The 27,273-nt window shown below is 42.9% G+C and overlaps 2 protein-coding genes across 2 annotated transcripts in view; both read left to right on the plus strand.

The window, feature by feature from the left end:
• The window catches only part of LOC114663734 (zinc finger protein 184-like), a 36,622-nt gene extending 21,755 nt beyond the window's left edge, over positions 1 to 14,867 (plus strand). The window contains exons 4-6 of the mRNA XM_051932092.1: positions 1,741 to 1,847; positions 3,551 to 3,984; positions 13,398 to 14,867. Of these exons, the coding sequence (XP_051788052.1) occupies positions 1,741 to 1,847; positions 3,551 to 3,984; positions 13,398 to 14,524 (1,668 nt within the window). The 3' untranslated portion in view covers positions 14,525 to 14,867. The remainder of the gene's footprint in view (positions 1 to 1,740; positions 1,848 to 3,550; positions 3,985 to 13,397) is intronic.
• An 8,814-nt stretch (positions 14,868 to 23,681) lies between these two features.
• The window catches only part of LOC114666763 (zinc finger protein 585A-like), a 38,267-nt gene continuing 34,675 nt past the window's right edge, over positions 23,682 to 27,273 (plus strand). The window contains exon 1 of the mRNA XM_028821749.2: positions 23,682 to 23,796. The gene's annotated coding sequence lies outside the window, so the exon portion shown is untranslated. The remainder of the gene's footprint in view (positions 23,797 to 27,273) is intronic.

Here is a 27,273-nt window from a genome sequence, read left to right on the forward strand (position 1 = left end):
TACATTTTGTGGTTCTGAGTTTCTGCAGTCCTTTCTTTACTAATAGTATGAAGATGGTACAATGGTCAACCCTGCTGCCGCACAGCAAGGGGCATGGCCAGTAATTAATTAATGTGGATTAGAAAATGCGTGAAGCATAATTCCATCTTTTATCAATCAGATGGAACGATCATAAAATATCATTTTTGGAAGGGTCAGACATCAAGTTCACTCCCCTGGCTATGCCCATGCCCGCATCAGCCAGCGGAAGGGTTTAAATAACAGTCCAGTCCTTGTCTGTTTAGATCATGGCTGTCAGGATCAGCTCTAGGAGGGAAAACAGGTTTTCGTTCCGGCCATTTTCTTCATTATTACCCCATCATTAATGCTACTGGAGCAGATATGATGTCTTATTTAATTTACATTTTTAATTGTTTTCATTATTGCTTTTAAGAAGCAGAAAGAAAGTAATGAGATGCAAAGCGAGCCAGGTGACCAGCAAACTCGGATCCTATCTGCACTTGTGTCTTTCATACCAAATCTTCTTCAAGAAAGTGAAAGTCTGAGAAATATGGGCCTGCTGTGGTCCACAAAGCATTAGACATCAATTGGCCGTAGTTCAACAGTTCATTAACGGACAGACGTTGTTGGGCTTTACTTATGTTAATCAGTGTCTAACTACTTTAGGTCTTTATTGCAGTTACGCAATTATTAAAATTTGTATTGTCATGCTCTTTGCCTACACTCAGTGAAAAACGCTATACAAAAATTGAACTGAAGTTTATCTTTAAGGGTGTGGCTGCAGCCAAGGTGGCCGTCTAGGATCTGAGCTTGACACAGGTGGTCTAGGGGTTTGCAGATTCTCTTCTTGTCTCCTATTATCCCAATGATGTATTTGCAGTTTGTTTTTATTTAGCAACTCTATATGGAGTGAATGGAGAGGATATGGTTGCTTCTTTTCTTGGGTCCTGTTGTGCATGTAAAGTGCCCAAGCATGACTCTAAATTCCACTAGGTGGATTTGAAGAGGTGAAATATGCTATGAGATATGTGGTGGCGGCGGCGGCACGGTGGCGCAGTGGGTAGCGCTGCTGCCTTGCAGTTGGGACACCTGGAGACCCGGGTTCGTTTCCCGGGTCCTCCCTGCGTGGAGTTTGCATGTTCTCCTCGTGTCTGCGTGGGTTTCCTCCGGGCGCTCCGGTTTCCTCCCACAGTCCAAAGACATGCAGGTTAGGTGGATTGGCGATTCTAAATTGGCCCTAGTGTGTGCTTGGTGTGTGGGTGTGTTTGTGTGTGTCCTGCGGTGGGTTGGCACCCTGCCCGGGATTGGTTCCTGCCTTGTGCCCTGTGTTGGCTGGGATTGGCTCCAGCAGACCCCCGTGACCCTGTGTTTGGATTCAGCGGGTTGCAAAATGGATGGATGGATATGTGGTGGCAGTCAGACAGACATCGACTGCAGTCTTCTAGAACAGTGGCTCTCAAAGTGTTTGTCCATTGACGACCAGTAATCTATGAGCATGTGCCGGGTGGTCCATAGGTTGAACTTGTCATCTTTCTTAAAAGAACTTCCTTGCTAGTAAGGCCAGATGAAAAGGCTTTAAGACACCAACCATGTCTGACTTCCCTGCCGACAATAATATCTTTTACTTCTGCACTACAATGTTAATAACATTTTCAAGACTTTATTTTGAATCTTTGCACTTTGAAACATAAAGCCTCTGAGGTTTGAATATTTATTTTATAATGCGAACTTTCTTTCTAGGTGGAGCACCAGGATAATAGGGAAGCGTATGCCACCCAGTCCTCGGAAAAGGCACCAGGTGAGAGGCAGAAACTTGTGGGTAAAACTGAAGAAGAGGAGCCAGCAGGGTAACTCAAGGAGTAACAGTGGCAAGAATTAGCTGGCAATACAGCAGCAGTGCAAGTTTGTTCCATTCATGGTGGGTTCTCCCTGGCATCTCAATTAAAGTGGAGCAGAGGGGTACGTCAAGGAAAATGTGTCTTTGTCCCTAACATTATGGAGGGCACTGTATGTATTACAATATCAGGTGGTGTAGTGGTTAGAGCGGCCAGTAGCCTGGGCTCTAAGAACATGCGAGATCACAATCTATGTTGTGTTGGTATGTTTTCCCTGTGTCTGTGTGCGCTCGTCTCAGGATACTCCGGTATTCTATCCACATCCCTCTGATTAACATGTTAAGCGGTGCTTTCAACTATATCCGTCTTCAGACCCACGAACTCACTGTCATCTTTCCAGCCGACGGACTGTAGCAGCCAGGAGACACGTCTGAAGTGCTGCCCCCCAGCCCAACTTACCTGCTCCCCACGAGCTGCTTTCTAGCCGTCATTTTCAGGAACATCCGCTCCTTTCTGGAAGTCAGCGGCCCTTGTGTCCTTCTCAGGTCCGGACCCTGAGGTCCCTACGATATAACAATTTGAGAACGACTGCTCTAGAAGAGGTTGACGCGCCGTGAACAGAAATAAATGAGTCTGGAGGCAACGATCTGCTAGAGACTGCGTCCAGGATGGAAACGCGCTTACTGTAAAAGCAGGAGAATGAAAACCTCGTTAAGAGAGTAGACAGAATTAAGAAGTGGAGGCCCGTCTTGTTTTCGAGACGATCCCCGTGGCCATGACGTTCATTTAGAAATTGGAAACAAAAACAATAAATAAGAAGTTCCAGAAAAGGGCTGAATTTCCAATCTTGTCGAATCTTCATGCTCGTTATACCCTGTCGTTTTTCTATGCAATTTTATAGGAGGGCGGGTGTAGTTTTAACTGCAGCCCGGTAGATGGCAGCAATGCGACGAGTCGTGCGACTCACCCGGAAGACGTCAGTGTGGCTTTTGTCCGTCTGTTGTTTATCAGACCCACGGAACGCGCAGAGTTTCTTCAAGCAATGGGAGTCACAGGTATGAGAAAGAGTGGGCGGGCTTGCATGCTTTTCGGTAGGGGCAGTAAGCCGACACGAATACGCGTACAGAAAAGTGGGAGAGAGAGAGAGAGACAGGGCAGCCATAAAGGCGAGCATCCCCCGCACGGCGCGTTGGTGTCCCTGCTGAAACCCGTCTTCTTTATATTCTTTTTTATGTTTATTTTAAGTGGCTTAATTTAAAAAACTGTCGAGTCACGAATTGACATTTGTTGACTGTTTTTTCTTTCTGAGCAAGTGACAAGTGGTGCTTAATACGGACAAGCCAAATACAAAAGCGGGATGCGGGGGTTTGGCGGTGCCGTTCCATTTTCTGAATGCTCTTAATCGATTATCATGACAGCGTGGGTCCGACTGATATCTAGTGCAAGGTGGGAGTGAACACTGGCTGATGTGCAGGTCCATCAGAGGGCACACTCATCCAGGATTACAGACACCAATTAATGAAGTTAATGTCAATTGTGTAATGATAGCTTAATTAATAATGAATTGGATTTATTTGTGATGGTGTATCAGCACAATAGTATTTTTTTATGTCCACAGGAAAAAGGAAAAGATCACTTCAGAAATAAAAACCATGGAAAATGACTTGATGACCAAATGACAAGATTAAAAACATATACATGTGCAACCAAAAGTAAAAAGAAGGTGTACTATGGAACATGGCTGCAACAAACAACAACGTCATGAAGAAAAGAGTGACCCACATCAAGGAGGAGGTCTGTGAGTGGCCACCTGCCCACGGCAAACTAGAGGGACACTGCATGAAACTGACAGATAATGAAGAGAAAATGTCTGCAGTTAAAGAGGAAGCGTCAGAGGAGGCGCTAACTGACATTAAAACTGAGGCCTGTAAGTGTGTCCCAGTCGACCTTGGAGTTCTAAACCCTGAAGCGTTTAATGATTTAAACCCTGATGCGTCTTTGAAAAAGGACTTCAGTTTACCGGCATGTCCAGCATTACCGGGAGAGATGCATTTAGGGGAGCAACGCGTACCTCAGCAGTCTGTCAGATTCATCCCCAAGTTTGAGAACCTCAGCACTGATGAAAAGAAGATGGAGTCGAAAGAGCAAAGTAAGTGTCACGATGAGGCTGAAAATTCAAAGTGGTGCTCACGTTTGCATAGGCTGTTTACATTTTTTAAAAGGTCCTTGGAAAAAGCAGTTGGGTAAGCTAGAAAGGTGAGATGACAATTTATTATATTCCTTTAAACCTGTGTCTTAGGTGTTACTTTGAGTGGGCTATTCCAACATCATGTTTTACATTTTAGAAAATATTATATATTTGTATATTCCTCAGGTTCGTTCTAAGACATATACAATGTTTGGGACAAGCACACATTTTTTCCTCGATGTACCCTTATGCTCCACAGTTTAAAATTACAAATCAAACACTTCAGATGTAATTAAAGTGCACATTGTAAACTTTCATTTAAGGGGATTGGCATACATTTCAGGGCACCATAATATTTGAGGCACAGCTGTGTCAGGTCTATTAAAGCCATTGTCATATTTAGGACTTTGTCACATATCCCTTGCATGCCATGACTGCTTGAAGTTTGCAATTCATAGATATCAGCAGGTGATGAGGATCTTCTCTGGTGATGGTCTGCCAAGCCTCTCATGTAGCCATCTTCAGCTCCTGCTTGTTTCAGAGGTTTGTCCCCTTACGGTTTCTCTTCAGCATATAGAAGCCCTGCTCAATTGGATTTAAATCAGGTGACTGGCTTGGTCATTTAAGTATTTTCCATTTTTTAGCTTTGACAAATTCCCGTGTTCCTTTAGAAATATGTATGGGTCATTATCTTGTTGTTAGATGTAAGTTTGGAGGCCTTTACTGGACCTTGAGCAGATCAGATGTTTCCATTCACCTCAGAGTTCATAGTGCCACTGCCGGCAGTGAAGATAAGTATGCCATGACCTGTGGAAGCCATTCATGCCCAAACCATAAAAACCACCCCGCCACCATGTTTAACAGATGAGGTGGTCTGCTTTGGTTCTTGGGCAGTTCCTTTCCATCACTCCAATGCAGGTTCATCTTTGTCTCATCTGTCCACTAGACTTTTTCCCAGAATTCTGCAGGCTCTTTTAACTCCTTTATCTCAAACTATAATCTGACCATCTTGTTTTGTGGCTAACTAGTGGTTTGTATCTTGCAGTGTGTCCTCTGTATTTCTGTTCATGAAGTCTTCTGCTGCTAGTCGTCTCTGACACACACACATCGACCCCCTGAAGACTGTGTATGATCTGTCAGACAGGCATTTGGGGGTCTCTTTTACCATAGTGAGGGCTTGTCTGTTGTCAGCAGCAGAGGTATGGCTTGGCCTACCAGTCCCTTTGTGATTACTGAGCTCACCAGTGTGTTCTTTCTCCTTAATGATATTCCAGACTGTTGATTTAGGTCATCCTAAGGTTTTACTGATGCCTCTAATGGTTTTATTCTCGTGCTTGAGCCTCATACTGACTTCTCAAACTTTCACTGGCACAGCTCTTGTCCTCATGTTGGTAACTCCAGACTCCAAAGGGTAGGAGCAAGCCAAGGTATCTTATGAAGCAATGAAACCCATCTGAGGAATCTCAAACACCTGTGACGCCAATTGCACTAAACATTATGTTGCCCTGAAATAGGGGGTACAGTGAAGAAAAAGTGTTGTCATTTGTACCTGCTGTCACTGCAATGTATGCCAATCCCCTTAAATGAAAGTCTGCAATGTGCACTTTAATCAGGTCTGAATTGTTTGATTTGTTATTTTAAACTGTGGAGCAGAGAGGTACATCAAGGAAAGATGTGTCTTTGTATCTCCCAAATGCTATGCAGGGCACTGTATGTACCACGATATTAGGTGGTGGGCCTGTGAAGTCAGTATTCTGGGTTCAAAGAACATGCAAAGTCATAATCTGTGCTGAGTTAGCACGTTTCCCTGGTGTCTGTGTCTGTTTGTCTCTGGGTACTCCGTGTTTTCCTTCCATATTTCTGATGACCTGCAAGTTATGTGATGGCCTGTTTAGAGGAACCACTTGAGTGTTGGGGTGTATGTGCATGGACTGGCATCACACCCAGGTTTGTTTTTTCCTTGTGCCCAGTACTTCAGGCACAGGATCTGGTTCCCTTGTGACCCCTGATTGTATTGGGCTGTCTGGAGGAGGTTCCATTACCTAAAGTGTTTTAGTAGAAAGGCCAGATTTTGATCCGTAGCATGTTGTGCCTTCAGAAAGTGTTCAGGCTCCTTCACTTTTAGAAACATTTTGTTTTGTCCCAGCCTTGACAAATCATTTATATTATTTTTATTTTTCCTTCATCAAGCAACACTCAATGCCCCATAAAAATGTTGGCTCATTTTTTTAAAAAATAAAAAACTGAAATATCATATTGAGAGAAATATTCAGACTGTTTCATCTGAGACTTGAAATTTACATTCTATTCTGTTGATCATCTTTGAGGTGTTTGGAGTCCACATGTGATGATAATTTCAATCAATTATACATCATTAAGAAAGGCACATGCCTGTCTTCAAGAGGTCCCCCAGCCATGAGGTGGAAGGAATTGCCTACAGGGTTTAGAGACAGGCTCATGTTGAGGGACAGATCTAGGGGAGGCTATAGAATAATTTCTGAAGCATTGAAGGATCCCAAGAGCACAATTGCCTGCATAATTCTTAACTTGAAGATGTTTGGCACAACCACAGCTCTTCCTAGAGCTGACTGCCTCCCCCCCAAACTGAACCATTGGAGGAGAGTGGTACCTTGGAAAGAGAGGTGACCAAGAACCCAATGATCACTCTGGCTGTGGAGGTGGGTGACACTTTGCTTACAAACTACCACAGCAACACTTGATTAATGTGGGTTTTAGAGCAGAGTGGCCAGACAGCACACAAAACCCCACTTAGAATTTTCAAAGAGGCTCCTAAAGGACTCGTGACTATGAGAAACAAGATTGTATGGTCTTTCAAAACAGAGAATGGCCTCAATTCTAAGTGTCAGATTTGGAAGAACCCAGGCACTGCTCATCACCTCTGCAATACCATTCTAAATGGTGAAGTGTGGTGGTGACAGTGGTGTCATACTGTGGGGCAGGGACTGGTAGACGAGTTAGGGTCAAGGGAATGTTGAACACCGATTTCCTTAATGACAACCTGGTGGACCTCATCCTGGGCTGAAGGTTCACTCTTCATAAGGACAATGACCCTAAGCACAAAGCAAAAACAGCACAGGTGTGGATTAGGGACAGCTCTGTGAATGTCACGTCCGGACCTGAAGTCAAACTCTGGAGAGAGCTGAAAATGGCTGTCTACTGAAGGTCTCCATCCAACCTGCCAGAGCTCGGGAGAGAAGAATGACCGAAAATCCACAAATCCAGATGTACCAAGCTTGTTGTATTTTACCCAAGATGCCTCCAGCCTGGAATCACTTCCAACAATGATTCGACTATGTCTCGAGTAAAGGGTCTGAATATTTGTGTTTCTGTTTTTTATTTTTAAGCTCATTAAGCCCACTGCGGCACTCCTTGTGTGATTTTGGGTTATGCAAAAATAAATTGTATTGTAATACATTTGCAAAAATGTCTAAAATCCTGTTTTTGCTTTATCATTCTGGGGTATTGAATAGGGTTTGATGCGGGAGGAAATAAATGTAAATGATTTTAGCATAAGACTGCAATGTAACAAAAGGTGTTGTGGTCTCCAGGTAGGGATGGGTATCATTAGGATTTTATCGATACCAACAACTGCTTATTGATGCTCTTATAGATAACGTGTCTCTTGAGGGGGGCTGGTAACTGGACTTAAGGGTGTTGTTATCTCCCTACAGTTGAAAGAAATTCAAACTTTTTTACTACTGAGATAATTAATTTGTTCTTGCTTTGCTTATGTAGTACCTCTGACCTGAGTTCAGTTGTTTTTCAAATAATTACACTATCTTTTAATGAACAAACCTGTGTTCATAATCTAATTAACTAATAATCTAAAGCTGAATAATCTACTCATACTCTATGACAAAAAAGATAAACTAGTGTTTTAACCAGATAACTCCATTATTTACATAAGTTTAGATGAATGGCACCCCTCGTTACTAAAACACATTTGATTAAACTTTAGCCACATGCTAAATCACGGCCCTCTTTTTCCCTTTAAGGCTAATCCGTTTATGATCAAAAACCTACAAGAACTCAATTGTTTAGGTTAATTACATGAACTATTATTTGCATACAGGTATCCCACATTCCATACAAAATCATAAATTTAGTCATTTTTTGTTTTATGTCTTATTGAATTTAAGTCTAACTTAAGTGTTTACCCAACAGTTCTTTCTATGAAAGCATAAAGAAAAATAAAAGTAAAATTCCCCTTATTAAACCTAAGCCGGCAAAAAATAAATAACTTAATTAAGTAAAATAAAATAACTGAAAGAATAAAAAAATTAAAAAGTCATGTAAATGGTACCACACATAAACATTGCAATTGATTGCGATTGCCTTGTTACTCACTGATTGACTCCTTCACTCTAACAGACCATACAGAAATTGCTCGTTCCCAGCAGAAGCCAAACCGACACTCGTGTCCATCGTGGCAAGCGTCAAATCGGCTGTGATAGTTGATCAGCTGCGACGAAAAACTCGAAAGACGGCGCTTCCCTGCTCACCAGTTTGCCGTTCTCGACACAGTCCGTCCAACCACCAGCATGTCCACGTATTCTCTCCCGACAGTTAGCTCCCATGTTGGAATCGGCTCTTTGTTAAATAAACTTCTAGATCAAGTTTACCATTGAAATAATTTCTCACGGTAACAGCTCGTAGTATCGTGATCTTGTCGACAGCTGTATGCCGTCACCTACATCATTAATCCCCGCTTTTCTTTTTTTCTTGTTTTATTCTTTCCTTCGCCTCTGACCTGCGCCCTTGTTGGTTATGATCCAAACCAATCAAACGAGTTAACATAAATACCAGTGTTTACTTTTCAGTTTAAAACAACTATCTATAAAAATCTCAACGGTCTGTCCGCTTTTCACAAGAGAACTGCTTAACAGATTTAGATTGGGTTTTTTTGTAGAATTTTCTTGAACGTTCCAGTTGATTTTGTGACTTCTCTCATCGCGTTAAGAATCATAGTTCGCTACGGGTTGAGGGAAGGGGGAAGCGTGACGTCAGGAATAGAGAGCTGGACAGGGCCCTCCTCACTCACGCGCCAGCCTCCATTCAAGTTGCTGTACCTCTCGCCACGTGTTAAAGCGGAACAAACCGAGGCTTCCCCCCCGACTAGCGATACCTATTTGTTATTCATTGATATTTAAAGTGTGTCCTTTTTCACTGCTTTGCCTGGGACAGCTGGTACTAGATATAATCACATAACAATCTAACATGCATGCATAATAAAATAAACTGTTTTAATCTAATTTTAATTATATCGTGAATACTATATTATCACTTCGTAACTCACGTTTTAAAGGGCTACACTAATTATGGTTGTAAATTAACTTATCCTTGGTTGTTGGGATGGCTCAGTTCAACTACCCAGCAGTTAGCGATTTATGCTCAGCTAAGCATATCAAAACCGACTTGGCTTCACTGTGGTGAAGGGCTGTAAATCTTTCACAATAAACTGAGCTGCGATACTGCAAGAAAGTGGCTGCACGTTTCAACAGCTACTCTCTTGAAACAGCCATATACGCCGCACTGCTTCACATTTGTATAATGCTGTAAGCATTTCATGAGGTTGCCAGGGTGGTTCCCTTTACATGTAACTACCATTTTACATATACAGTATTGCATTTAGCTGCATTATCATTTCATTTTTAAAGTAAGCCCACACTTTTGAATGCTTTACCCTGTCTGTCACGATGACTGGAAAGCAGAGAATGTAAACCTGCAGCTATATGACTTAAACATGATCGCCTGCAGTGCCGTCATCATTAGAAAACAGTTAAAAACAGCGCTAATGTTGGAATGAAGGAATGTTACAAAAATACCAATAGCAGCACCGTTTTGTCCGTAGCTTATAGATATTTTGGTACCGACTAGGCTGGAATCAGCACCAATTTAATATCAGTTTCTCAATACCCATCTACTGCAGCTTGCCAAACACCCGACAACAGGGTTGGAAAGAAGTTCATCACTGAATAAACAGTGTTTATGTGTGTGAAATTCTTCACAAGCAAGCATTTTCCACACCACAATCACAATTCTCACACTTAAACAACTGTATAACTCTTTGTAACTCTCTGTCACCTTCTCCTCCACTCCTGTTGTAAGCTTTGTCCTCCTCCTCCTCCCGACTCTGGCTCCCCAAGCTAAGGCCGACTGCTCCTTTAATTCAAAAACCCAGAAGCATTTCTGGTGTCCCAAGACTGTGGTTTGGGAGTATTTCCGGGTGAGGCTGGACAAAGCAATGCTCACAAGCCCCCTCAGTGCCCCTTGGCAGCACACATGGAACTCAACAGTGTTGAGCCAATGAACTTCAATTCCCAAAGTGCCCTATGGGAATCTGTGGTGGTACCCTAACCCAGGAGGGATGACACCTAGCGCAATGCCCAGCACACATTGTCTTCCTCTGTCCTTCCATGCCATGGATGTCTCAGCCAGATAAGGATCTCAGTACAACTCTGGCCAGGATGCTGGTCCTCATGTGGCAACCCTTGCAATGTAGAAGGTTAAGGGCTCTGGATACTCTCTGAAGGCACTGTGTATTTTGAATCATTTGGTTCTTCATCCTTACATTTGCATTATTCATTGGTTAGTGTAGAGAAAGAAGACCGCTCTAACAATTCCCTGCAGGTTGTGATGCTTTTACAGGAAGAAGGGCACTTCCAGATATTGGTATTCTACAAATATACATAAAATGCCATTGGGCACTAAATTTAGAGAGAAAAAAAGACACCAGCCAGAGGCCAGAGCAGAGTCTCTGGGGCAAAAGATGTGGCACAGAGACCCCATGTGGGATGTAAAGAGTGCTGCTGGCCTAAACAACATGCAAACAAACAAAAATAAATATATTCTTATAATCTTATACCATTCAAAATTGCTGTAAGTAACTTTAAAGAAAGTCATATGTTAAATCATCAAACCATAACAAAATAAGTAATTAGACAAAATAAGAAGAAAACTCATCAAGATCTAATTTAATTAGCAAGAAGTATTAAACACAATATATCTATATAGGAAAGTATTATATACTGGTCAAATCCTGTTATAGTGAATACAGAAGTAACAAAATTTTCAGTATAACAGATACTTTCTGTGGGCCTGGACAAACGTTCATACAACTTCATGTTTAATTAATTTTGTTTTAAAAAAAATATAAATTTCAGTATAACAAATGTTTTTTGGGCCAAAAATTGCCATCGAAGATAATAATGCATTGCAAAAAATACTTCATTCTGTGCCTACACAATCCATGCCGAGTCTTGGGAACCCTGCAACAGGCTGTGTCAAAGAAAGAGACAGTCTGTTGTGAAAATTCCGGTCTTGGGTAGTCTCAGCGAAAGTGTAGGAATGACATTATATAGGCATAGCCGAATGAATACCTAGCGTCCGCATGGGTAGTGGTGTAGCGTGTGGATACTGTACTTTTCGAGTTTCATAGCAGTTCTCCAAGTTTTTATTGAGATGAACCAAAAAAAAAAAGTGAGAAATGGCGTCAGTTTACGCTGAAAGAAACATTAGCAATCCTGCAAAAAGTTGATTCCAGAATGAAGATAAATGACGTGACGAAAGCATTCAGAATCATGCCTTCAACACTGTCAACAATTTAGAAGGATAAAAAAAAAAAAAAAATAGAAGACAAAGTTAAAGACTGGCGTTGGGACCTGAACAAAAAAAAAATTAGAAGTGCAATTTTATTCTTGTTAAAAAAGTTTCATACAATTTCTCATTGTCATTCTGTATTTTCATACCTCTATTTCTATTTTAAAAAATGTACATCTAAAGTTTCGTTTTCATTCCGTGTTCATACCTGTATTTCTATTAAAGTTACATCTAACGTCTTATTTTCATTCTGTAGTCGTAAAAATAAAAGTTACATCTAAATGTCTTGTTTTCATTCTGTGTTCATACCTGTATTTCTATTTAAAAAAAATTACATCCAATGTCTCATTTTTCATTCTGTATTTTCATACCTGTATTCTACAAAAAAAAAAAAAAATTGATGTTTTCAAATAAAATATTTTTTGCAGTTTAAGAAGCGCTGTGTTTTTTATATAGGTATTGCCAAGCTTGGGTCACAGAGTTGCACGAGAGACAGGACAGTGATTCCAGGTTTCCAAGCAAAATACCCGTACTTTATTGCTGTACAGAGAATGCAGGTACAGTCTCAAGACTTCATTCAGAATAAGAGTTGTTAGGAGCCCCAATATGGGCAGTCGTCCTGCTTTAGCTCCCATCTTCAGATTAGTAGAACACCAACGACTCAGAATCACCGCTGTGGCAGGTCTGGAGAAGAGTGATCAGAAGAGTGTGAGGAAGAGCAGATCGAAGCCCGGTGTTAAAAGTTCTAAACATCGTGTGACAAGCACGTTACGCAGTAAGCCTGATCCTACAGAGGGCAACAAATTACTTTGCCTTTGGTTTACTGTTTACTAGACGTAGCAGAGCAGTTATGGAGCTGTGCTAGAGATGGCAAATCACAGCCAACCCTGGTCACAGTGGTATATGTATTTTCCCCATATTCATTATAATGTAATTTCCGTTATAATGACATATTTTTTATAATCCCATGAGTTTCATTATATACTTGAATCGACTTTCTTTAGACTTATTTATGGAAAATTTGGAATATACAGGATTAAAAAATACTGAGTAGTTCTTTCTGATTATTTATTTATTTTTCTTTGTTGTTTCTATAAGTAGTGCTGTTTTAATTATTGATGGTTTCTTTGTACTCCTACCTTGAAGAAATTGCAGGCAAGCTGGAAATGTAGCAGAATTCCAAATGGAGTCTAATATAAAGTTTTGCTAAATATCTGTCATTACTGAGTTGCAGGATAAAAAGGACTAGTAGAACATTCACTATCTTAAACAATCCCAAAGCTGCCTTTGTACTTTAGAAATTGTATGAACCTACTTACCTAAATCTTTTACAATGTAACTCCTACTTGGTGGAATGAGTTTCCCACCTCCCTCAATGTATTTAAGAAGTGTTCGAAGACTCTCTTGTTCTTTGAATATCTGTTTAATTGATAGCCATTTCGATTCAAGGTACCATATGGAGTAGTTAAGAGTCAGCAGTCTTTTGTTGTTTGGTTTTCTTTAAAGCTCTTCACTTGTGATGGTCAGTTTTGTAACTTTGTCCCTAAACAGACTCCTAGAATTACGTACACTTGATTATGTTGATCTCTTTATAAATTACTTTGGACTCAGACAGTGAATATAATTGTGGTGGGATTAAGTTTAAAGGAATTTGCTATTTCATACAGAGTGGCCGTGTCAGATCAGGTCTTCTTCTAAAGTTGAAATGAATGTGTATGAGGTTCATTTACCTTTTTTAAACTATCTTTCTACAGGTTTGCAAGACAATGGATCAGAGAATTTGAAACCACCCTCCTTTCAGTATAGAATTCAGGCTGTTGTCAAACTAACAAGAATCAATTGTATCAACACCCAAGTGCAAAATAAAAATCATTCTTCTTGGCATGTCTGCCAAAAGTGTGGGAAAAGTTTTAAGTGCAAAGCAAATCTGACAAGTTATGCAAAAGAACAGACATATTGTTCTGAATGTATCCAACAATTCTGCACTAGTACCAGCCTTCAAATTCATGAAAGAATTCAAAATGGGGAGAAGCCATATTGTTGTTCTCAATGCAGTAAACGATTCTCAAAACTACGCTATCTTCAGATCCATGCCGGAATTCATGCCGGGGATAAACCATATTGTTGTTCTGAATGTGGTAAACAATTCTCACACAATACCAGTCTTAAGAATCACAAAAAAACTCACACTGGAGAGAGACCATACTGTTGTTCTGAATGTGGCAAACAATTCCAACGGGTGCGCAGTCTCGAGTGCCACACAAGAATTCACACCGGAGAGAAGCCATATTGTTGTCCTGAGTGTGGCAAACGATTCTCGCGCTGTAGTGACTTTGGGAAACACACAAGAGTTCACACTGGAGAGAAACCGTATTGCTGTCTTGAATGTGGCAAACGATTCTCACAATTACACTCTCTTCGTAGCCATACCAGAATTCACACTGGAGATAAACCATACTCTTGCTCTGAATGTGGCAAACAGTTCTCTCATCGTGACACTCTAAAGAACCACAAAAGAACTCACACTGGGGACAGGCCGTACTCTTGTTCTGAGTGTGTTAAACGATTTCGTCACCGCGGTAGTCTTAAGAACCACGAGAGAACTCACACTGGAGATAAACCCTACTGTTGCTCTGATTGTGGCAAACAATTCTCTCAGAGTACCAGTTTTGAGATCCATAGAAGAATTCACACTGGAGAGAAGCCATATTTCTGTTCTGAATGTGGCAAACAATTTTATTACAGCAGTGGACTTCAGAAACATCGAAGAATTCACACTGGAGAGAAACCTCATTGCTGTACTGAATGTGGTAAAAGATTTTTACAGCTATTCAGCCTTCAGAGGCATACAAAACTTCACACTGGAAGAAAAAAGGAATGAGTTGGGGGGAATGAGAGGCAAATACAATATCAATACCCCTCTAACTACTCAAGTGATGATTGTACCCTCACAGGGTAGATTTGCTGTAGAAGTAGCAAGTCTCATTAAGGTGAACCTGCTTTCACAGTAAGAGAAGAATCCAAAAAAAGAAATGTAGACCTGCTGTACTGTTTCTCTCAAGAGTCAAAAAGGCACCCACATCTTGCCTCAGCACAACGGTGGGTGAGGAGAGTGCAACGGAGGAGAGTTTTGGGTGCGGTGTGAGTCCAGATGGACAATGCTGCTGGCCCCAGCAGAGTGAAACAGACATGTCCACATAAATGCATCATGAGCAAAAACAAAATATATATATATATATATATACATATGAGGACTACTTACAGTTCTGTGGTCAGTTGAAGATAAACCAGAGATCACAGATTACTGTTTTCACACAACAGACAATGGTTAAGGATATGGTGCCCTCATCCAGAAATGAAAACTATTAACACATTTGATTTCACGCATGGTCTATATATAAACACAATTGAAAGCTGTGCTATGCGGCTATCAGTAGACACTTTGAACCATTTTTGCCCCACTACAATCCTTCTGTACTTAGACTTTAGCCTGCTAGTTTGAACTTTCTGGCTTCTGTATTCTCCTTTAACATTCCTCTACTGCCTCATAAATACACTGGGGTGGGCAAAAGTAGGTTTACATTTGTAAGTACACAGAACACAGAGTTTATACTTGTATGATTATTTATTACTTATTGTATTATTTATCTTCTTCTTATTATTTCATATCTTTAGCAAGTAGACTACAAGAATGTGTAAATAATGAATGGCGGCAAATGTAAGCACTTTGGAGATTGTGCCTAAGTGCACTATGACATTCTTTTGAGTTAATAAAGCTGCTGAGTTCATAAAGCTATTGTAATAATCATAACCTGCATGCCTTTTTCTATATGAACAGCTGTAAGCCTACATTTGCCCACTCTTGTATATAATCTTTTGGACCTCTCTCCTTTGGATGTCGGTCACGTCCAGCAGAGGGCGTTGTCTCCAGCCACTCTTCTTCCTCTTTTGGCTGTTCCCGTTAGGGGTTGCCACAGCGGATCATCGTGTTCCATATCTTATGTTGTCTCCAGCCACTACACCTGCTACATTTGCTTTATCCACATACATTATTCATTGGGAAGCTTCTAACTTTTCTTAAACTCTGAGCAGCAAAGACCAGCCATTACTGCCAGAGGCGGCCGGTGATGAACATCTCTTTTCTGATTCCTAATCCCAGTTCCTTAATTTCTTTTAAGATTCATTCTTTTCTGCATGTCTGGATTTGCAGAATCCTATGGGAATTGGTACTTGTCAAGTGGGGTGACTCTTGTTGTAGTTAGTTGTTTTTGTTATTGATTATTGATGCAATTCTATTATGACTTTCCTGCTTTCCACATTCTCATTGTGATTGTCAATTTGTGTTGTTTAATCTCAGTGCTTTTTTGTGATTGAACTGCTTTCTACCTATTCTCATACTTATTGTCGATTATCAATAAAAATGGATCACAGAAAATAAAAGAATATAAGTTTCCCACTAAATGATATGCCAGGAATGCTCATATATTTGAAGAAGTAAAGAAATTAAGCATGTTAAGTCCAATAAAAATAGAGAACAAGACAGTCAAAGCTTCATCCACATGTCTTTATTTAGTAAGTGATGTTACTCAAGTGCTGTTATGTATGTATGTATGTATGTATGGATGGATGCTGAGCATATGTGAATTAAAGAAATCAGACTTCTGGATCAGAGTTACACACTAATGATTAGTTAACTGTCATTCCTGGTTACACTCCTTTGGGATGTGGGATGAAGAGTGAAGATTGTGGGGACAAACTCCAGCAGGCACCACAAGGATGTGCAAACTCCACAGAGGCCGTTTGAGTCCCAGAGCTGTAAGGCAGCGGTGCTAACCGCCGTGCCAATTTGTCACCCAGGAAAAATATACATTTTTTAAAAAGTCGAGAAGATGACATCAGACTGGTTTCATGTTTCAGAGTAAGTCCTGGTAAGACCAACAAAAAACCCTGTATCAAAAATGCAAAGTTACCACTTTACAGAACTTAAATATCAGTATTGATGGCAGTTCATGTGTCACTGTGTATCTTGGCATAAAAGGTTTCTTTCGACTTTCATGCCGATGTGAGTTCTTACCTGTCCCTACTAAGATCTTTTGGCCCCTTTACTAGACGTATCACCCTATGTGTGTGTGTAGCTATGCTCTTATTCCACCATGTTGTCCTCAAAGATGTCACTCTGTGTGTGGTTTGTATTTCACCAAGGCATATCTGAGGCTCTTGTACACAGGGTCATCTTAATATGTGGGTGTTGGTCAGGTACCCCAGGAGCATAGGGGGTCACAGTGTTTCCGATTCTTATGTATGTTTCTGTTTTGCTATTAAACAAGACAGCCCTGCAATGATTTCTTCTTCTTTCTCTCTCTTTTGCCATTTTCCTTAAATTTGTAGCCTCCATCTCCTTCACTACATAGAACTCTTTTGATGTTCACCTGAAGAGCCAACTCCTGGCAACAGCAAATCCCTTAATTCCATTTTCAAGGCATTATTATGAATCCCTGCACTTTGAAACATAAAGCCACTGAGGTTTGAATGTTCATTTTATAATGTTGACTGTCATTTCAGGTGGCGCACCTGGATATCAAGAGAATTGAATAGGGAGGTGTAAGCCACCGAGTCTTCAGAGAGGTGAGAGGTAGAAACTTGAGGGTAAAACTGCCAAACTCACACAGTAAAAGAATTAGCTTGCAATATAGAAAACGCCTGAGGAGCAGTGCAAGTTTGGCAAAGTTCCATTTGTGGTGGGTTTCTGTTGTCTTTCTACGGACACCTTCAACAGACCTAGCAGCAGGAGGAGCCCAGGCATCTTGATTAAAGTGGAGCAGCGAGGTATATCAAGGAAAATGTGTCTTTGTCCCTAACATTATGGAGGGCACTGTATGCATTACAATATCAGGTGGTGTAGTGATCAGAGTGGCTGCCTCATTGAGTCAGTTCTAAGAACATGCAAGATCACAATCTGTGCTGTTTTGGCATGTTTACCCTGTGTCTGTGTGCATTTGTCTCGGGGTACTCCAGTTTTCCTTCCTCATCCCTCTGATTAACATCCCTGAATGTTAAGTGGAGCTTTCAAAAAATCCATCTTCAGACCCACTAACTGAATATCTTCTTTACAGCTGATGGACTCTGGCAGCCAGGAGACACATCTGAAGTGCTGCCTCTGGTGTCGCCCACTTACCTGCTCCCCACGAGCTGCTTTATAGTCGTCATCTTCAGGAACACTGCCCCCCTCTGGAAGTCAGTGGCCCTTGTGTCCCTCTCAGGTCCGGACCCTGAGGTCGCTACGATATCTTTGACAAAGTGGTCCCAGGTCAAAAACACTTTGAGAATGACCTCTCTAGGAGAGCTCCCACTGAGGCTGACGTGCCGTGAACAGAAAGAAATGATCTAGACTAAAGTAGTGAGTCTTCAGCTTGATTTTAAATCTAAAAGTAAAGATATTTCTTTTACATCAGCAAGCAGATCATTCTCCTCCCTAAGAAAGCATCTACCAAATTCTGTCTGCTAGGTGAACCTTAGATCCATGAGCAGCAATGCAGATCCCATCTTGGCTGTGGAATAGTGGACCAACTCTTTGGCCTTACACCGATACTTGAGAGGTCTTGGAAGTTTGCCTACACTAACAACATATACTTTGTGGACTTACAAAAAGCTTCCCCAGGTGCATCTTGTGAAATGGACCACAAGAATGTGGTGTTCATATTTTCCTGTGTACCACGTGGTCCCTGTATTTATGAAGAAAGAATTGAGTGTTCTTAGGCAGACTCCATTCATGGTTGACTTCTTGTCTCCTCTCTTATTTATGATCTTCAAGCACATAATATCATGACACAATTGAGGCCGGGAGAGTATCCAGTTACAAAACCCATGGGCTACACCTCTGCTCTTTACAGATGACATTGTCCCCTTGGCCTCTCGGAATGTGTTTCACAGGGCGCATCAAATGTGATAAATTTAAGATAAAAGAAATCATTTCCAAATCAAAGGTCACACTCTTCTCCTGGAACAAGCACTTTTAAGATGGTATGAGAAGATAGGAATACCACAGGAAAAGGTTTCTGATGATAGGGTGGTCTGAATGACCCAGATCAGTGCTTGCTGCAATAAATCATCAAGATAAGTGGAGTGAAAGTTAAGTGAAGTTGTGAATATATACTGTATATATATACTGTATATATTGTGGCAGACAGCCGGGTCCCATGCCCGGCAGGGATGCCCATTCTGCATCTGTTCCAGGGGAGCAACCATGGGCAGCTCAATACCTTGACACTTGGTGGCTGCCTCCCTGGTGGACGGTGATCCCCCAACCTGTCGCATGGCTCCATGGGAAATGGAGTCCTCCACAGCCTGGTTGGGGGCTCAGATGGCCACTAGGGGGAGCTGCATGGAATCAGCAGCCCGGCTGGACAAATCTTCAGCCCCACCCGGAAGTGAAAATTAGGACCTGGTGGTCAAGCACCTGGAATGCTTCCAGGTGGGCTATAAAAATGGCCATCCACCACCACTCAGGAGACCAGAGTTGGGAGGAAGGAGATGAAGCTTGAGGAGGAGTGGTGGTAAAGGAAGAAAACAGTGTTTTGTTGGTGTTGTAGTAGTGTTTTATGGACTGTGTATTGCCTGTGGGTAACGGGGAAGCCGTGCACCCATGGGTGAAGAAAATAAAAACCTTTATTAGTTTTATACGTGTCTCTGTGTCGGGTCAGGCACTTATATAGCGCCTTGTTACACTGGCATAGTCGGCAGTATCCCGGTCTATCCATTTGGACCAGAACCTGGAAAATATTTGTGTAACGGCCTGGCACAGCACCCAGAGGCACGTATAGCACAGCGCAGAGAGCGCACACAGCACTGCAGTGCCGAGCGCACTCCCGAGACAGAGCGTGTGCTCCATCAGAGTACAGCACTGAGAGCGCCCTTTGGACTTCAGCGCAGGGCACGCTCCCGACAAAAGCGCGCCACTGAGGCAGCAGCGCGAGGTACACGCTTGCAGGACTTTCCGGCGGACACACGCAGCACAGCGCTGGGAGAGCGCACTCGCAGTTGCAAGCAAGCCCGCACAGCACAGCGCAACTGAGGCTGCCAAAGGACTCCTACAGACACCGCGCAATGGGGAAGAAGAAAGCCGGGCAGACACAGAAGCCAGCCGCCAGACGCCGCCATGCCAACCAACACCACGGGTTGCAGCCAGAGGTAGGTGACGGGCCCAAAGGGGAAGGGCCACGGGAAGGGTTTTCTGCATTCACGTCAGCCTACCTCCTAGACGCCGAGGGGCGAACCACCCGTTGGTGGCCAGATGAAGTCTGTCCGTGGCGTGACGGCGGAGAGAACTCGGGAGAGAGCGAGGCTGGGCTGTGTCTTCCCTTTGGCCCGATTAATCAGCGGGAGGAGGAGAGCCCGGATGAGCTTCCCAAGGTGGTGTCCCAGCTAGAGGAGCAGGAGCTTCTCTCTGAAGCAGGTAAAGTGGGGGAGGGTGTGTGTCAGTTGCCTGCTGAAGAAAGTTCACAGGCGGGGGCGACGGACCTTCTCCCCGAGCCTCTCGATTACCCAAACAGGCCTGCGGTGGTTCCGCAGGGCCTTGATGGCTCGTGGTCGGTGGGAGGGGACAAAGGGAGCCCAAGTCCACCGCTGACCAAAAGTATTAACTTTTCTTGGGCTGCACAGGAGTTGAAACTTGTTCTTCTTCCCCTGCAGTCCTTAGTTAAGGTTTTTCAGGTCCTGCAGGAGACGAAGGAGGACTTGGACAAGAAGATCAGCGCTGAGATGGCAGCCATTGTTAAATGGCTGGAGACACGAGGGGCGTCGGCCTCCTGCCTGCAGGACAGAGCGGAACAGGTAGGTGAAGCCTGGGCCATACAGGAAAGGGGGAGGAGCCCAGCGGCTGCAGTTATGATCAGTGCTGCTTGCCAGGCCGCTCCGCCCACTACACAAGACGCTGATGTGATGACCGACGGTGTGGCAGAAGAGCATGCGGAGAGGAAGCTGGTGAATGTCGGCTGCCAAATGACTCCGCCCCGACTGCCCGTGCTGGTCTTACAGCCATCTAAAGGGGTGCAGACGGCACAGGGTCTCCCTTCTTCCCATAAGGGGACCCAGACCATTGGTGCACCCCAGAGAAAGAGGAGGACCCGGACAAAAAGGTCGGGAACTAGGTGCAAGCGTAAGCCCGTCGATTTGATGGTACAGGAGGGCTACGCTGCAGAGGGGCGGAAACACCACGAGCCCTCCTCTGAGTGGGCGAAGGGGCAGGGGTTTCCTGCCTGCTTCCGCACTCGCAAGGGTCGAACTGGAGGGGGTCGGTTGTGTTTTAATTGCGGCTGCGGTGGCCACATCTGGAGGTGTTGTCCAGAGAGGACGTCCGAGGGGCAGCACCCCCAGACCTGTTCATTATGTTTTTACAGGGCACAGCCATGGAACCAAGAACGCCAACTCCCTGTCCTGGAGAGGACCGGCCCTCGCGGGGCAGGTCGATAAGCCCCACAAGCTTCATCTGAGGGAGGGGCAATGTGGCAGACAGCCGGGTCCCATGCCTGGCAGGGACACTCCTTCTGCATCTGTTCCGGGGGAGCAACCATGGGCAGCTCAGTACCTCCCCCGGGACGCTTGGTGGCAGCCTCCCTGGTGGATGTTGATCACCCAACCTGTCGCATGGCTCCATGGGAGTGCTTTATGGACTGTGTATTGCTTGTGGGTCACGGGGAAGACATGCGCCCATGGCTGAAGAAAATAAAAGCCTTTATTAGTTTTATATGTGTCTCTGTGTCCATCTGTGTCGGGTCAGGCACCTATATAGTGCCTTGTTACAATATATATACATATATATATATATATATTTGCAGCTGGAGATCCACAAAGGGAGAAAAAATTAATTACGTACCATAAAGTAGTTTTTATTCCTGAGCTTTCAACCCCTACCAGGGGCCTTCATCAGAGGATAATGCTTAGATTTACAAGAATCAAAGGCAATATATAGCAAAATAAAAATTATGGGGGGGGGGGGGGAGGTGGCTAAGTCAGTGTGATCAGGAGGGGGGGTATTGGGTGTAAAGTCTTGTTTATTATGAATATGTTCTTCTTAAGTTTGCATATGCTGGATTTATGTCCAAGTGTCTGTTGATGGCGTTCTCATTTGATAAGCTCTCTGGCACTTTTAGTACTGGCCTTGAATTTTACTTGAATGTACATCCATCCATCATCCAACCCGCCATATCCTAACACAGGGTCACGGGAGTCTTCTGGAGCCAATTCCAGCCAACACAGGGTGCAAGGTAGGAAGCAAACCCCAGGCAGGGCACCAGCCCATAGGGACAATTTAGAATCACCAATCCACCTAACCTGCATGTCTTTCGACTGTTTAGGAAACCGGAGCACCCGGAGGAAACCCACACAGACACGGGGAGAACATGCAAACGCAGGGAGGACAAGAGAAGTGAACCCGGGTCTCCTAACTGTGAGGCAGCAGCGCTACCCACTGAGCCACCGTGCCGCCCCTACTTGTGCATTGTCCCAATTAAATGTATGTCCTGTTGATTTAGTATGCGTATAGATCAATGATAGTGAGTCCTTTCTTCTGACGGCGTTGCGATGTTCCTGTGTACGTGTTGCGATTCTTTTTGAAGTTTGTCCTATGCATACCGCTGAGCAAGAACTGCATGGAATGCTATAAACTGTGTTTCGTGTTTCTGCTATTGATTTCTTGTTTTTAGCATATACTGTGTATATATATACACCCATTGGATTACCTCTGGTGCTAGGGTTCCTGAAGTTATTCGCCACCAAACACTGAACGGTCTGGGGAGCTGAATGACTGAATCATTAGCACAGTGGTTGTACATGGGTACACGGCTAAAATAGTGTAATGGCAAAGAGTAGTTCTTAGTGACTATCCATCCATCCATTTTCTAACCCGCTGAATCCGAACACAGGGTCACGGGGGTCTGCTGGAGCCAATCCCAGCCAACACAGGGCACAAGGCAGGAACCAATCCCGGGCAGGGTGCCAACCCACCGCAGGACACACACAAACACACTCACACACCAAACACACACTAGGGCCAATTTAGAATCGCCAATCCACCTAACCTGCATGTCTTCGGACTGTGGGAGGAAACCGGAGCGCCCGGAGGAAACCCACGCAGACACGGGGAGAACATGCAAACTCCACGCAGGGAGGACCCGGGAAGCGAACCCGGGTCCCCAGGTCTCCCAACTGCGAGGCAGCAGCGCTACCCACTGCGCCACCGTGCCGCCCTCTTAGTGACTAACCATTGTTAATTGTTATTTAGCCAATTATGTTTATCATATTCTACTCAGACAAAAACTTGTGTATCAATCCCCAGGTCTCTGAAGCTGACTGGCATGATGGGCTGTAAGTCTCCCTTCTGCAATTAGTTGGAAAGAATATCTGCAGCCACTGCGGCCCTCTAGGACTTTGATTGAGGACACTTGGAGAATAAACTCCAGCCATTTGCTTGACCGCTCGATACAAAAGCTCCCAGGTGGCAAAGACTTTTCCATTACAATTCACTCACAAAATCACATCAGACCAGTGTAAGTGGCATTTTAATTTACACTTATGTTCCCTTCTGATAACGTCATAAAATCAGAAACATACCAGGGAGACCCATGTCGTTTTTGACTGCGTTTACATCCATTACTGCCTCACGTATTAACATAACATTCTGTAATAAAACTCAAACTCAGTTGTGGGTGCCGGGAAATTAATTTAATAGCAAGGTTAAACAAGTTAGCTCATCACAATACGCATTCTTTTAAGAAAAATGCGTGTTACACATCTATTCATCTATTTTATATAACATATTATATTAACTCTTGAAAGGGTTGTTAACTGTTGAAAACCTACATGCTCAGTAAAACTGTTGTAAATGAGTGTGCATTATTAAATCTTAAAGAAAATTATTGTTTTAAAATATTTCCTTTATGAACGACTCGGACTAGTTTTTGTATTGGTGTGCAGTTAGACCGTCTCACCTATAGATGGCAGCATCTGCCGAACCTGAAAGTACTGCTGAGTGACGTTTGGTTCTTCCTTGTTCAGTTTGACTATCCTAGCGCGCGTCTCCCGCACAAGTTCAGTGTTCCGAGTTTTGTCGCGGAGTGGGAGAGTAAAATCGGCGGAGTAAGTGAAAGGCATGTCCAGGTAAGAACTGATATCAAGAGCGAGTCCAGGGTGCTGCATACTTCTATAGATACGAAGGGCAGAGGGAAGGAAGGGACATGGCGTTCATGTGAATGAAAGCTAAATGGAAAAGCGGAAGAGGCAGCTGCCTATATAAGGATCAGAACAAAAAAAAAAAAGATACGTACAAGTGTTTTATGTTTATGACTGTCGCGAAGCATCAAGACTGAGCTTTAAAACGTTTCTTCCTTCGACCCCTCATGTGTTCACCGATCCTGGCGGTTCAGCGTGTTGGTCATTCTTAGTGCCCGAGTGATTTCACGGAACGTAGACGTCTCTACCCACCCGTCTGTCTGTCTGTCTATCAGTAAGTCAGCACATTTCATATGTTCTCCTATGTCAAACAGTAGATGTGGGAATTTAGGGCACAAAATGGCCCATACTTATACTCTGTAAAAAATGTTTCAAACACAGGAAGCGGAGGGTTATATTGAGGAGAACCTAATCAGAATTAGGTGATGTTAAAAGTGGTGTCCAAAAAGGAATCGTAATATCTGGACGAGAATGTAATCAGTACGCATGCAAAGTCTGCAGAAAGTACCAAAGTAGGTGGGAAGGCATATAATGTAAAATCAGCTAAATATTTAAAGAAAGACCTGGCAGCAAACAGGCTTGAGCCGGTTTGTGGCAGATGAAATTTAATGTATTAAAAGGTAAAGTATTACATGTAGGCAGTAGAGAAAAGTCAAGCAAAATGACACCTTTTATTGGCTAACTAAAAAGATTACAATATGCAAGCTTTCGAGGCAACTCAGGCCCCTTCTTCAGGCAAGATGTTGACTTTTCTCTACATTCATAATGGCTAACACGGTACAACACCCTAGTACTACGTAAGCAGTAGAAATGTTAGATTTGAATGCACAATGAGAGAGGTCTAAAACTTGGAAAGTACCCCTCATAGTGGACTGAATGTTATTTACATCAAGAAGCAACCAAGAAGGCTAATAGTTTATATATATATATATATATATATATATATATATGACATTCGTAGTCTGAATCACAATCTGATTGTATGGGTTGTGATCCAGACTACGAATGCCATGAATGTTATTACCCCGATCTACATGCTTTCAAATGAACGAACCACACGCCGTGGCACAACGTTAGAGGCTTCGGTGTAACGCTGATGTCCGAGGTTCGATTCCCCGAGAGGAGGGTGCAGTGAGTGTGTACACCTGATGAGCCCAGAATTAGGGCGAAACACGTGTCGCATACTCTTTGCATTATTTGACAATAATAATGTATATATATCATGGTGTGTGAAATGCAGGGTATACTTAAGGTATATAAAAGATTAGTAAGGCCTCAAGGAGAGTGACTAGGCTGACTCAAAGAGGTACGAGTCATGAGGAGAGACTGACGAAGTTTATACAAATGGAGATTAAGAGAGACTTAAAGGAAAATCAAGAGTGTGATTTTAAAGTTAATCATTAATTCGTCGTATAGTCTCCTTTGCTCTGTGAAGTGGCCTGTGATGGTATATGGGCTTAATGATGGTGTATATAAAATTAAGAGTGATTGTCCCACCTTAAATAAGCCTTAAGGATTGCTGGACTTCTACTTTGTCTTCACTGTGTTCAAAATATGTAATATTTTAAGTTTTGTGTTTTGTATCGAATGGGGCTTTGAATTTGTTGGCCACATTTCCACTTTTAAACTCTCTAGTGTGCACCAAGTAGCCAATGTTGGTTTTGCACAATTGGTTGAGTGGGCCTCCTTTCAACATTTTTTTACACTCTTACAAGTTTGTTTTACACCTGGGGCCTCATGTGTAAAATCTTGATTAGATTCCATACAAAATTTTTTGCTTACAATAGAAAGGCAAAAATGCTGTATGCACATAAAAAAAAAAAACATACATACGACAGGTCCCATGCCAAGTTCATTTATAAACCTCACAACTTAAAACTGCATGTATGTATGCACTTATAGCTACAGCTTGTCACCTCCTGCCAAGTAACTGTATATGAATTTGAATATTCCTGACCCAATCAACATATACATGTGTCCAGGCTCCTGAGTGATGTTTTTCCACTAAAGAACACTAAAGATGAAACTGCCATGAATGTGAACTTGAGGTAGTTTTTAGGAGTGGCTAGAGGGGGGTGTTACTTGCCCTACTAAAATAAGTCTCAACGAGCATTTTGGGTTTTTTTTTCTAAATTTTTTAAGGTCACAGTTAATCAACCAATTAGGAGTATGGTATCGCAGTGGTAGCTCTGCTGCCTTGTAGTAAGGAGTCTGGGGGTCGCATCATGGTTGTTCCCTATGTGGAGTGTCCACGCGTGTTTGTTGTGATTCCCCCCCGTAGTCTAAAGACATGCAGGGTAGATGAATTGGCAAGGCTAAATTGTCGCTTGTTGTGTGTATGTGTGTGTTGTTCCTGCCTGTGCCCATTGCTTTCTAGGATAGGCTCCAGCTGCCTCTTGCTGTGATTAAAAGGTTCAGAGGATGGATGGATCAACTAATTTTATAACCCGCTTGTACATCACCTTGGGATTAATAAAGTATCTATCTATCTATCTATCTATCTATCTATCTATCTATCTATCTATCTATCTATCTATCTATCTATCTATCTATCTATCTATCTATGTATCTATCTATCTATCTATCACCAGTCCTTCAAAGAGAAAGGGAAATACAATACTCTTTACAGTTTTAATGTGGAGGAGTCCCCCACTCTGTGAAAGGCTGTGTGGGTATGCAGTGCAACAATTTAAGAATAACCTCTGTCAGTGTAAAATTGCAAAGAATTTGTGAATTCCCGCAGTACATGACGTCATTAAAACATTCGGAGAATTCAGAGAAATCTCTGCATACAAGGCACAAGGCCAAACACCAATGTTGAATGGCTGTGATCTTTGGGCCCTCAAATGGCACTGCATTATAAGCGGACACAATTCTGTAGTGGAAATCGCCGCATGACCTCGGGGACACTGCTGAAAACCATTATCTGTGAACACAGTTCTTTGCTGCATACGCAAATGCAAGTTCAAACTCTACTGTGAGAAACAGAAACTATAAGCATAATCCAGAAACAGCACCATTTTCTCTGGGCCGAAGCACATTTAAGACAGACTCAGGTGAAGTGGAAAACTGTCCTGTGGTCTGATGAATCAAAATTTGAAGTTCTTTTTGGAAATCGTGGACTTCCCATCCTCTGGGTTAAAGTGGAGAGGGACCATCTGGCTTGTTATCAGCACTCAATTCTAAAGCCAGCATCCACGCTGGTATTAGAGGCATGGGAAGGCACCATTAATGCTGAGCGATGCATACAGGTTTTGAAGCAACATATGCTACCATTTGACTTTTTCAGGAAAGGCTTTGCTTATTTCAGCAAGACAATGCACTTATTACAACAGCAGGCGTAGTAAGAGAGTCCGGGTGCTAAACTGGCCTGCCTGCAGTCCAGACCTGTCACCTATTGAAAAC

The sequence above is a fragment of the Erpetoichthys calabaricus genome, chromosome 1 (genome assembly GCF_900747795.2).
Source record: "Erpetoichthys calabaricus chromosome 1, fErpCal1.3, whole genome shotgun sequence".
NCBI classification, from domain to species: Eukaryota; Metazoa; Chordata; class Cladistia; order Polypteriformes; family Polypteridae; genus Erpetoichthys; species Erpetoichthys calabaricus.